The 11,822-nt window shown below is 59.4% G+C and overlaps 2 protein-coding genes across 2 annotated transcripts in view; both read left to right on the top strand.

The window, feature by feature from the left end:
- The window catches only part of LOC102005770 (endothelin-converting enzyme-like 1), a gene marked incomplete at its 3' end in the record, with an annotated part of 18,438 nt that overhangs the window by 4,103 nt on the left and 2,513 nt on the right, over positions 1-11,822 (top strand).
- On the top strand, positions 24-5,176 carry LOC102005442 (endothelin-converting enzyme-like 1; the record flags this gene model as incomplete). Its single annotated transcript, XM_013520001.1, is given in 14 exon segments — positions 24-116; positions 289-413; positions 1,038-1,260; positions 1,703-1,801; positions 1,962-2,036; positions 2,171-2,274; positions 2,550-2,608; positions 2,698-2,749; positions 3,291-3,358; positions 3,468-3,592; positions 3,834-3,899; positions 4,308-4,403; positions 4,597-4,673; positions 4,788-5,176. Coding segments are annotated over 14 exon segments (1,362 nt in total), but the record flags the coding sequence as incomplete, so codon positions are not given.

Here is an 11,822-nt window from a genome sequence, read left to right on the forward strand (position 1 = left end):
GGCTCAGCAGAGTCTCCTCCCAGATCACGGTGTCGGAGTATGATGACCTGCGGCGGGACGTGAGCGCCATGTACAACAAGGTCACGCTGGGCCAGCTGCAGAAGATCACCCCACATGTGAGTGTGGCTGCAGCGCTGCGCAGGTGGGGTGGGGGCCGAGCCCGGGCCCAGGCTCCCCTCCCTGGACGGTGCTGCACTTCTGTGCACCTGGCCTCCTCCCTGGTGCACCTGGCTCCTCGCCTGTCCTGACCCCTCCCCGCGCCCCGCGGTCCCGCCCTCGGCCCCACAGCTGCGGTGGAAGTGGCTGCTGGACCAGATCTTCCAGGAAGACTTCTCGGAGGACGAGGAGGTGGTGCTGCTGGCCACCGACTACATGCGGCAGGTGTCCCAGCTCATCCGCTCCACGCCCCACAGGTGGGCTGCAGCCCCAGCCGCCCTCCCCCCACCGTCCGCAGGGCCCTGCTCTGCACCTGCACCTGTGCTCCTGGCGACCTTTGAGTGTCCGCCTCCCCCACAGCCACCCGGGCAGGCAGGAGGGGGCATTGAACAGGGGCCCAGATCCCTAGGGTCAGAGGCTGGCGCTGCCCCCTGTGCTGTGGGAGCCGGGCAGGCTGGGAGCATCTTGAGCTGCTCGCCGGGCTGTGGGCTATGTGAGAACTGTGTGTCCGTGGGAAGGGGTGGCCACGACTGCTGCCCAGGGTCACCTTGAGGACAGCCTCCTGGCTCTTCCCCTCCTGGGGGAGGAGCAGGGCAGCCCAAGGCCAGCCCTGAGACACAGTCAGCCCCGAGTGCCCACAGTCCACCCACAGGAAGATGGGAAGTGAGGCTGGTGCAGCCCTTCAGGGCAGGGCTCTGGTTTGTGCCAGCAGTGGGTGCCGTGTGACAGGGGCTCATGACCCTTTGTATTGAGCTTCTGCATCCCTGGGTTGAGTTCTCCCTCTCTTCAGGGGGCGTTGTGGGTACCGGGTCCGTCCCATGGTAGGGCAGGTCTGAATGTCCACCTGTGTCCGTCTGAATACCCCTGCTTCACTGCTGCAGGATCCTGCACAACTACCTCGTGTGGCGTGTGGTGGTGGTCCTGAGTGAGCACCTGTCCCCGCCCTTCCGCGAGGCCCTGCACGAGCTGGCCAGAGAGATGGAGGGCAGCGACAAGCCTCAGGAGCTGGCCCGAGTCTGCCTGGGTCAGGCCAACCGCCACTTCGGCATGGCACTTGGTGCCCTCTTCGTCCATGAGCACTTCTCGGCTGCCAGCAAAGCCAAGGTCAGGCTGCCCTGGGTAGAGGGTGTATGCGCAGGTGCAGAACTGGGCGTGGAGGAGGGAGGCCTGGCATGTTTGCCAGGAGCTAGTGTGCCAGGTGCGGCTGAGGCCTAGCCCCCTGGAAGCCTTGGTGCTAGGTTAGCTGTAAGGGGTGTTCCCTGCCAGGCTGCTGCCAGCCCTTGCCAGTGCTCGGTAGGTGTGGACTTGGGAACATGCAGAGTTGTTCTGAGCACATGCTGAGCAGTGTCCTCCTTCCAGGCTGGGGATTTAAGATGTGGGTGTAGGGCATGGATCCTCACCTCTGAGGTCTCTCCAGGGTGCTCAGCATGGCACCCTGGGCTTAGCAAGTGGTACTAAAGGCCAGGGGTACCCTCGGCGTCAGGTCTGGGGGCCAGGTTGTCAGCCTCCCCTTTTGAGCCTTGGTCTCTGACACCTGACCTGGCAGGTACAGCAGCTGGTAGAAGACATCAAGTACATCTTGGGTCAGCGCCTGGAGGAACTGGACTGGATGGATGCCCAGACCAAGGCTGCTGCTCGGGCCAAGGTGATGTGGTACTTGAGCCCCTACTGGGTACCAGATCCTGGGGAGAACAAGAGACTGAGTTGCCTTTGTAGAATGACATCACCTGTGACCCCACACCTGGGCTGGCTTAGAGCTCCTTCCTCAGAGGCCTGGGCTCCTCTCACCTGCCTGTCCCCCACAGCTCCAGTACATGATGGTGATGGTTGGCTACCCGGACTTCCTGCTCAAACCCGAGGCTGTGGACAAGGAGTATGAGGTGGGCCCTGCTCCCAGGCCCTGCCCAGCCCGGCCCCAGGGAAGGCGACCACCAGCCACAGACAGCATCATGGCACCTCAGCAGATGGCATGGCACTTCCCTGCCTGCCCCTGAGCGCTGCCATCTGCATGCAGTTCGAGGTCCACGAGAAGACCTACTTCAAGAACATCCTGAACAGCATCCGCTTCAGCATCCAGCTCTCCGTCAAGAAGATCCGGCAGGAGGTGGACAAGTCCACGTGGGTGCCTGGCCTCGAGCTGGGGCTCAGGGGAGGCCATTGGAGGAGGGCTTCTTCCTAAGGCCAGGCACTGCTGGAGGAAACCTCCTCAAAGCCAGGCTGATGTGGGGGTGCCTGGGCCTCTGCAAGCCATGGGGTGGGCCAGCCTGGGTGGTTGCCCAGAGGCTATACTCCCAAGAGATAGCTGTGGTTGGCTTTCAGGACAGTCTTCAGGAATGTGACATTGTTGGGGGGGAGTGTGTGTCCCCTAGGTGACTCAGCCTCCTTCCACCCAGGTGGCTGCTACCCCCACAAGCGCTCAACGCCTACTATCTACCCAACAAGAACCAGATGGGTAAGGGGTGTGTCCTAGCCGGGGGCAGGGCCTGAAGTGGGCGGGGTCTGAGAGTGGGCGTGTCTTCCGCTGACCCTGCCTCTCCTTAGTGTTCCCAGCAGGCATCCTGCAGCCCACCCTGTATGACCCCGATTTCCCACAGTGAGTAGGGGACCCAGACCCACTCCGGGGCCTTGAATGCAAGTGGGTGGGGGTCTGCAGCTCCAGAACTGGGCTGGGTCATGACAGCTGCAGACCCTGGGTCCCCACAGTCCCACTTAATCCTGGCTTGTTTAGAAGGATGTATAATTGGATTTTTTGTTTTGTTTTTAAGACTTCTTGGATGCCCCTTCCTATTTTGGCTTGCTTAAGCGTCTCCCAAGCGGGGGGATTCTAGGGATGAGGAAGGAGGCAAACGCCCATGTGGATGCCTTGATTTCCCTCCTGCTTCCTCTAATCCGGTTGTATGGCCCCTATCAGCTGTATTAGATATTATTTCCAAAAGTGCAGCTGGACATGACCATTGTCCCCTTTCATGTAGCCCACGAGGAAGCTGAGGCACAAGTGTTCAGGACCTTGAGGATCCCCCAGTGGCCTCCCTGGCTCCCTCCTACCCTAGCCAGGGGCTTCCTGGGGCCTGGGCAGCAGCATGAGCTCTAGAGGGCAGGTGAGGGCTGGGCCTGACCTGCTGCCGTGGGTCCAGGTCTCTGAACTACGGGGGCATCGGCACCATCATCGGGCATGAGCTGACCCATGGCTACGATGATTGGGGTGAGGTTTGGGGCCAGAGGGACTGGCTGGGGCAGGGAGGGTGATGGGGCTGGGGGTTGGGGGCTCTGGGGGTGTGGGTCAGCCTCACCTGCCCTTCTCCCGCCCACAGGGGGCCAGTACGACCGCTCGGGGAACCTGCTGCACTGGTGGACGGAGGCCTCCTACAGCCGCTTCCTGCACAAGGCCGAGTGTATCGTGCGCCTCTATGACAACTTTACCGTCTACAACCAGCGGGTGAGACCTTCCCCCACCAGCTGGGTGTGGACAGGGAGCATGCACACTTGTGTACACACTTGTGCCAGGTCCCTGCACACATGCTCAGGGTTCTCATGCACAAGCACATGGCACCGAGTGAGATGCACCGACTCAAATGGTATGCGAGGGAGGGGGAAAAGGAAGAAGGCTTTGGAAAGGGAGAGAGGGGTGGGCTGGGGTTGAGAGCCCCATGCAGCCCCCGCCTCTTCCCTTCTGGCAGGTGAATGGGAAGCACACGCTTGGGGAGAACATTGCGGACATGGGTGGCCTGAAGCTGGCCTACTACGTGAGCCATCCTGCCTGTCTTCTGTCCCTGCCGGGCACAGAGGGACCTGATGAGAACCCTAGCCTGGAGAGCTGGTTGCCATGCCTGCCCATTCCTCTGAGCTCTGGCCTGTGCCCTGCACAGTGTCCACTGGAAGAGGAAGGAGCCACAAGCCCTGCCTTCACCAGGAGAGCTGGGAGGGCTTCCCGGAGGGGGTGGCACTGGCCGAGGGTCATCCTTCGGGAGCACAGTGCGAGGAGGGGGGCAGAGGGGGTGCACAGCAGGGTGCTGGTTGCCCAGCTGGGCAGGTGAGGGAAGGACTGGTCTCCTGGACCCAGCATCCCAGGGAGGAGCTCACTGGGTGGAGGACGGAGACGGAGCAGTGCCCAGGGCAGGCGGCACAGCTGTTCCCTGCCTTTGCACCCTCAGGCCTATCAGAAGTGGGTGCGGGAGCACGGCCCAGAGCACCCGCTGCACCGGCTCAAGTACACACACAACCAGCTCTTCTTCATCGCCTTTGCCCAGGTGTGGGGTGGGTGCTGGCAGCGACACAATGTCTGGGCTCGGTCCCGGGCATCGGGGGTCCAGCCCTGTGTCCAGCCCGTCTCCCACCCTGGGTCACCCGGAAGGGATGCCCTGCGGGTGCTAATGTGCAGGTGGACAGTGGCCCTGGTCCTCACCTCCCTGTTTCCTCCCCTCCCTCCCCTCTGGGGCCCAGAACTGGTGCATCAAGAGGCGGTCGCAGTCCATCTACCTGCAGGTGCTGACCGACAAGCATGCACCTGAGCACTATAGGTAACGCCCACCCGTCTGCTGGGGAGAGCGGCTGGGAGGTCACGGAGGCTCAGCCCAGCAGCTGGGGTGGGGCAGCCGCTGGGACCCACATGCCCGGGTGTTGCCCTACCCCAGGGTGCTGGGCAGTGTGTCTCAGTTTGAGGAGTTCGGCCGGGCCTTCCACTGCCCCAGGGACTCGCCCATGAACCCTGTGCACAAGTGCTCCGTGTGGTGAGCCTGGCCGCCTGCCCGCCCCCACTGTCCTGCACGAGTCGCCTCCTGCTGGCTGCGGGCAGGCATGTGCCCCGGCTGCCCCGCTCTGGTCCCCTGGCCCTCCCAGCCCCTCCAGCCCGGGCCCCTGGCACCCACAGTCCCTCACTTCTGGAGGGGTCTGGAGCAGGGGTGGGCTAGACTGCAGGACACGTGGCGGAGACTGAGGTCCCCAGACCCCTGGCTGGATTGTATAGCCCCATCTCTGCTGCGTTCCTGCTGCTAAGCCTGGTCAATAAAGCTGCTGTCCTGTCGCTGTGGCCTCCTCCAGGGACAGAGCCAGCGGGGCTGGGCGGGCTCTTCTGGGGAGAGGCTTAGCCCTGCAACATGGCTGGTCCTCGAAGGACCTTATCGGCCCCTCCAGTTGCCCTGGCTTAGCTGCCTCTGTCCACCTCCTTGGACTCTTTTGTCCCCTCTGCCACCCGTTGACTGCGCCTGGCCAGGCCTTCTCCCCACAGCCCTGCCCAGGGCTTCCTGGGCAGCCTGTGGCCTGTGATCTGTTCGGCAAAGTTACACATACCACTGCACTGGAAGGCAAGAGATGCTTCTGTGGTGTCTCAGCCAGGCTTTGGGGCCCACTTCTGCTCTGGGAAGGGCGATCGTGACCCCTAGTTTTGTAGAGTTGGGGCTGGGACGTCTTGGCTTCTGAAGCCTGGAGCGGTGTCTTCCGGGGTGAGAAAGGGAAAGGAGGGATTGGGGGCTGGGCCTGGGGCTCCAGGAGGGACCAAGAGAGGAGGAGCCAGAAGAGTTGCCCGGCTGCGCAAGGGACACGGCTACCCAAGGGACACGGCTGCCCGCCAGCATGCTCCACTGTGGAGGAGGCAGCAGCAGAAGGGAGGAACCTTGTACTAGGGGTCCAGGGTTCCCATGGTCTGCAGGGATGGGGTCAAGGGGCTCCTGCACTTCCTTCCTGTCCTTTCTGCTTACTTCAGGGCCCTTGTCCCTATCTGTCACCCTGAAGTGGTGAATCTCCCTCCTGTTGTGTCAGCTCCTCAGCCGAGAGGGACATTTTAAAAGTCCCTGTCCTCTGAGCCTTGGGCATACCAACATGGTAGCCCAGAGCAGGTTGGGGCTGAGAAGGGCCCTCAGGAGTGGCGGTGTAGAAGGGGCAGGGGCTCTGAGGCCTGGGGGCACTGCAGAGGGTACCCGCTCAGTCCTGGGCACAGAGCTCAGCTCAGAGCTCCTGCCAATGGCTCCTGTGTGGCATGTTTTTCCCCGTCCCGTATTAGGGATTGAACCCAGGGTCTTGGCACTGAGGTACATCCCCCGTCCTTTTTACTTGTTATTTTGAGTCAGGGTCTTGCTAAGTTGCTAAATTGCCCAGGCGGGGCTCAAACCTGCAGTCCTCCTGGGATTACGGGTATGTGGCACCATGCCTGGGTTGTGGCATGCTTCTTGGAGGTGGTCCATGCCCCATAAAGGTGCTATATTTCTGGGCCTTTCCTCCTGGGCTTGGCACATGTATACTAGGCCCCTTGGGCAATTGGGACAGAAGGACGGTCCTCAGGGTCCTGGTGTCTGGGACTCTACACACCCCAGGCCCACCCCATTCCTCTGGTCTGGGATCCTGGCTGGGACCAGGGCTGTAGGCCTAGCCCCCTGGCTTCGCCTGAGGCACCCTGAGTCCCCAGCTCCCTCCTGCTCTGGGGGCTCAGTGGAGGCCGCATGCCAGGGGCTGGCGGGGAGCCTGCATCAGCAGGAAGATCTCTTCTGCACGCCGTAGGAAATGGGGGGAGTCGGGGACCCTCCCAGGATGGAGCCCTCCCTCCCCACTCCATCTGTGTCCTGCTGAAGATGTGAGCAGGAAAGGGGCCTGCGCTTCCCAGCAAGACCTGGCATTACTGTGTGTCACCCACTCACCCTAAAGAGCTTTTGCAGACAGGGCCTGGGAGCATCCTGTCAGTGACCCAGGGAGGTGGAGACAGCAACAGGTCACCCTGATGGCGTCTGGAGGAGGCTGTGCCTTCACGAGCTTAGGTGTCCGGAGATGATGCCTGTGGCCCAGACCACGACTGCTTCTGTGGCTACTAGGCCCTGTGCTCAAGGTCGCCTGGGGATTGGCAGGCAGACTGTGGTCCTCCCAGGGTGGAAGAAACTGAGGCTCACCCAGCCTCAGTTTCCCTTGTGTTGAGTGAGGGGCCGTCAGCCGAGCCTGGAAGGCCCTTCCCAGTGATGATATGACACGTGGGCTGGCTGTAGCCAGGGCTCCCCAACGCAGCAGGCGGCTTATTGGGATGGCGGAAAGCAATCTTCCGCTCAGCATTTAATAGCAGGGAAACAAAGGAGCCGGGGGCCATGGGGTAGCTGTGCTGAAGCTTCCAGGTGTCCACCTGCGTGGCCATGAGCTCGCCCACAGCTCCTGCCTTGGCAGTGTCTTCAGAGGCTGGCTGGGTCTCTGTACTGGACCTGGTTCTGCCACCCGCAGCTTTGCCCCTGGCCCTTGATCCCAGGGGTGACCCTGGCATGGGAGTCTCCTCCTTTAGGCCCAGTGCCCCTTCCCCAGGACTGCACAGCTCTCAGTGGTCCTCCCAGCCCCACCCTGGCTCCACGTGAGCCTGACTGGGGGTCCTTAGTGCTCAGGGTGCCCAGGGTGCCCTGAAAGCCGGTGCCCCCCCCCCCTTTGCACAGAGCTAGGAAGGATCTGGCTCGAGCTGCAAAGATGGCCCAGGAGGGACTCCAGTGAGCGGGGCTGGGCTAGCTCCAGCTCGGGGCCCAGGATGTCTGAGGTACTCCAGGGGTTTGGCTGTCCCCTCCTGGCCCTGTGGGTGGGCTGACCGTATCCCAGCTCATGGTCCCCCAGTTCCTCCCCTCCCCAGGGTGCTACTCTCACAAAACTGGGTGCAGTCCCAGCTTTGCTGAGGTTTAGGCGCCCAAGGGCAGGACCTGTCCAGCTGCTGGGGTCTGCTGTCTCTTTCACTTGCTGCCCCTTGGCTGGCTGCGTTATTAAAAGGAGCTGTTTTTCCTTTCTGTGCTGGCTCCCAGCTTGTCGAGAGGCCAAGCACTCTATACACCCTACCATTCTCCTCTTGGGGCCATGTGTACCAGCCAAGCCCAGACTCCAGCTTTCCTTCCCTGTTCCATGGCCACTACCAGCAAGACTGCAGAAGAGAGGTTTCATTTTACAGATATGAATTACTTTGTCTCCCACCCCTTAAAATGCAGAGAGGACCATTTAAAATGACCATTTCCCCTTTCCTTCTCCCTCTGCGAGAGCCGCAGGCCCTCACCTTCCCCAGCCCTCAGTGGGTACGAAGGGGGTTGTGAAGAGGCCGAGGCACCCCCAGGCTTTGAGTCCAGCGGCTGGCCGGCCCTCCAGGCTTCGGCCCTGCACAGCCATTGATCCACGGGAGGAGGAGCTTGGGAGAGTTTATGGAGAAAAATACAGGCCACCAATCATGCTATTTATAATCCCGGCGCTTGCAGAAGGTTTCAGGACAATTGGACTCGCAGCCCATCCTCCCCGGGGAAGTCTCCGCTCCAGAAGCTCGCTTGTCATTGCTTGTTGGCGTCCTTGGATTTGGACGGCGCCTGGCTGACCGGGACCTTGGTGGCGGCTTGTTGGAGGACAGCTCTTCCCTGCAGCGTCTCGGGGAAGGCAGGGGGCCGGGATCTGGCTGGCCAAGGCTCCTTCCCCTTGGGATGGTAGTTGTGTCCTGACCTGGCCTGGCCTTTGCTGTAGTCCTTGTAATGAGCCGGTGGCCGCACCCTGGTGTCCTCTTCCTGTGGTCCGAGCCAAGTCACAGCCTTCTGGCCCTGTGGATGTGCCAGGCCCTGGATGCCAGGCCCTTTGTCCCCGCTGCTGTACATGGGACATGCTGGGGCTCTTCCTGGGCATGGGGTCCTCTGCCCTTGCTTGTTTGCTGTGCTTCTCCGTGCTGTCTCCAGTGCTGTCCCCGCCCCCCGTGACCCCCGCCGGCTGTGACCCCTGCCCCCCAGCAGCGATCAGCTGTAGCCCAGGTTCCCAGCTCAGGGCCCTCCAACCGGGTACCCAGCGTGCTCTCCTGTTGCAGAGGGAAACACTCTCCCGGTCACAGTGCATGCCGCCTCCTCCCGCCTGCCTGCCACCGCTGTGCAGGGTTCAAGATGCCCAGAGTGCTGCGTGGGACACAGTTCAGCCCAGGCCCGGCCAGAGTCCAGTGTGAGCGCATCGGGTCAGAAGGCAGTGGGCGCCTGGCTTCCCCGACCTCGGCTGCCCCCCGGGACATTAGCAGTGGCTCACGGCTGATTCACTGGGTGGCAGACAGCTCCAATCCCAAACGCTGTCACATGGTGCATTAAACCGCATCTCTCCTTGTCTATACTTTGCATAAATAATAAAAAGAAATCTTCCACCTTCCTGTGGGACCAGACAGTTGCAAGGGCTGCTGCCAGGGATCCGGGTGGAGGAGTCTGAAGGCGGCTCCTTTGGGGAGCCCCAGCCCAGGTGGGGGTGGGGGTGCCACGCTTGCTGATAAGGACAATTTGCAAATCTGGTGAGCAAAACCGGGCACCAGGGCTGGTCACCTCCCTGCTGAGGACAGGCAGCGGCCTCACCGTTCGGGACCGGGGACAGCTGTTACCTCCCAGAGGGGCAGCTCAGTGGGCACATGGCTGGTTCCCAGGCCCTGTGCCAAGAGTGCCAACAAAGCCTGGCAACCCCAGAGGGCAAGGTTATAGCAAGGGGGTCTTCCAGCTGCTTGTCAGTGCTGCAGCATGGGGTACACAGGCTTAGCAAATGTGGGAGCACCATGCAGCGGAGTACGTAGGTCCCGGGACTGCCTTAGATCACAGGGTGCGACTGCAAATCCTGGCAGCTGCCTGGAGATGGCATTCTGGGGAGGCTTCCTTGAGGAGCAACAGCCTGGCATAAGGACACTAACGGGGTGGGAGCACCCGTTCCTGAGACCACCCAGGCCAACACTGAGTGTGACCGAGTCAGGAGGAGGGCATCCTCCGCACCTGGCTGGGAGCCTCTGGCGCCTTCTGGGCTCCCTGCTTGGGGCTGAGCTCTGGGGGAGTGAGGCACCCATGGTCTCAGGGAGTTGTACCTGAGAGTCCTGCCCAGGGCGAGCATGTCTGGGCCCACCTGGCCCGCAGGGGGCATGTCGGGGCATCCTGAGTGCCTTCTCTGGCTCTCCACCTGCATTGTTCCTGCCAGGGGCCTGCACAGTGGGCTCCTGTGATCAGAATAGACGCTCCTCATACTTAACATCTGGCTCTGCTAGCCACGGTGCTGCACGTCTGTAATTCCAGCATTCAGGAGGCTGAGGCAGGAGTACCACTGCAAGTTGAAGGCCAGCCTGGGCTACATAGCGAGTTCAAGCTCAGTCTAGAATACACAGTGAGAGTCTGGGTCCAAAAAACACTACCAGCAACAAAAATGAATAAGCTCCGTGCTGGCACATTCACCCTTCAGCCAGGCAGCAAAGCCCAGGTGGTTCTCAAGTGTCCCAGAGGAAAAGAATTGGGAGTCTTGAGCCAGGGGTTGATATAGCACCCTCTTCCTCCCCGTTCTCTCACTTTCAGTGGACTGCAATCGGTCCGAGTTTAATGGTCTGGCTGAAGGATTATATGATTACATGATACAGTTTGACCACACAATCCTCCTCCAATATGGCCAAGTGGCTTACAAAAGATTCCTATAAAGAAACTGCAAGTGATACCAATAATCCACAGCCAGGAGAACCACAGACAGAAGCGGCTAGGCCAAGAACCCCTGACTTTGGGTGTATGTTCTCCATCACTCCTGTTACAGATGAGGCAAGAAGCTAGCCCTCCGTGTAAGAAAGCAAACACTAGCTGGGTGTGATGGTGCACACCTGTGGTTCCCGCACTTGGGAGGCTGAGGCAGGAGGCTTGAGTTTGAGCCCAGGCTGAGCTACATAGCGAGACTCTGTCTCAAATAAAAAAGAAAAGAAAAGAAAGCAAACATGATAAAACTATTTGGAGCCGGCTCCTCTCCACCATTGCTGGTGAAGCTTGAGCCCTGGGTGCCTTGCACCTTGAGATAATTCGTCAACAACAGAGTGAAATCCTCACAATTTGCAAGGCATTTAAAACAGCTTTCTGAACATGAAGACAAACTCCCACAATTTTTTCCCCAGCGATGTTTAAAGTTATGTGCTGTTCAGCCCAGTACTTTTTGATATTTCCCTAAGCAATGATAAATATTTGGAAAGCTCTTCTGAAGTTTCTTGCATAATAGCATAAGGCAAAAATCACCTACCACCAGGCAAACACTTTTTCTTTCTCCTGCAGCAGAAAACAGCAGAAACAATGAACAGTAAATGATCTGTCGACAAACCGAAAGGCATTTCTTTGTCAGCAAATACTCTGGGAAGATGTGGAGAAAACATTGCCGTAGATTGGAAGAAATGAGTATTACACTAAATTACTGAGTGTGGGAGGTTTGGTATACAGTTGGCTAAAAGTACAGCTGTTCCTAACACAGCTCGGCTTAAGGTATTTGGTGGATTCTGTTCCAATAATGAAATACACAAGCCTTCTTCTTGTTTTTTCTTTTTTTTGGTGAGCCACTAAAGGAAAGATAGAGCAGAGAAGATATATTGCCAACAGTAAATGCCTTGTTGAATAAAAACAACATCATGTAGGGAAGATGCTGGAAGCGCAGCCCTGATGGAAGAGCTCCTGGAAAGGGTTTTTATAAGCCTTCTGGGTAACAGAGAGGGTGCTGAGGTGGCATCGCCCGCAAAACTTAACCATCGCTTCATCTGTTGTCAGACTGTTGCAGGAGGAAGAACAGGAAGAAGTAGAGACTGTGTGTTGGTTTTGGGGGATATTTTTGCAAGGGAGAGCAGTATAATACAGGACACATATTCTATAAGATTATTTATAACAGTCACCCAAAGAATGATATGCAAGAGCGTGCAAGAAATCTGTCCACACACTAAGACCAAGGAA

The sequence above is a fragment of the Chinchilla lanigera genome, unplaced genomic scaffold, assembly GCF_000276665.1.
Source record: "Chinchilla lanigera isolate Chin_1 unplaced genomic scaffold, ChiLan1.0 scaffold00052, whole genome shotgun sequence".
NCBI classification, from domain to species: domain Eukaryota; kingdom Metazoa; phylum Chordata; class Mammalia; order Rodentia; family Chinchillidae; genus Chinchilla; species Chinchilla lanigera.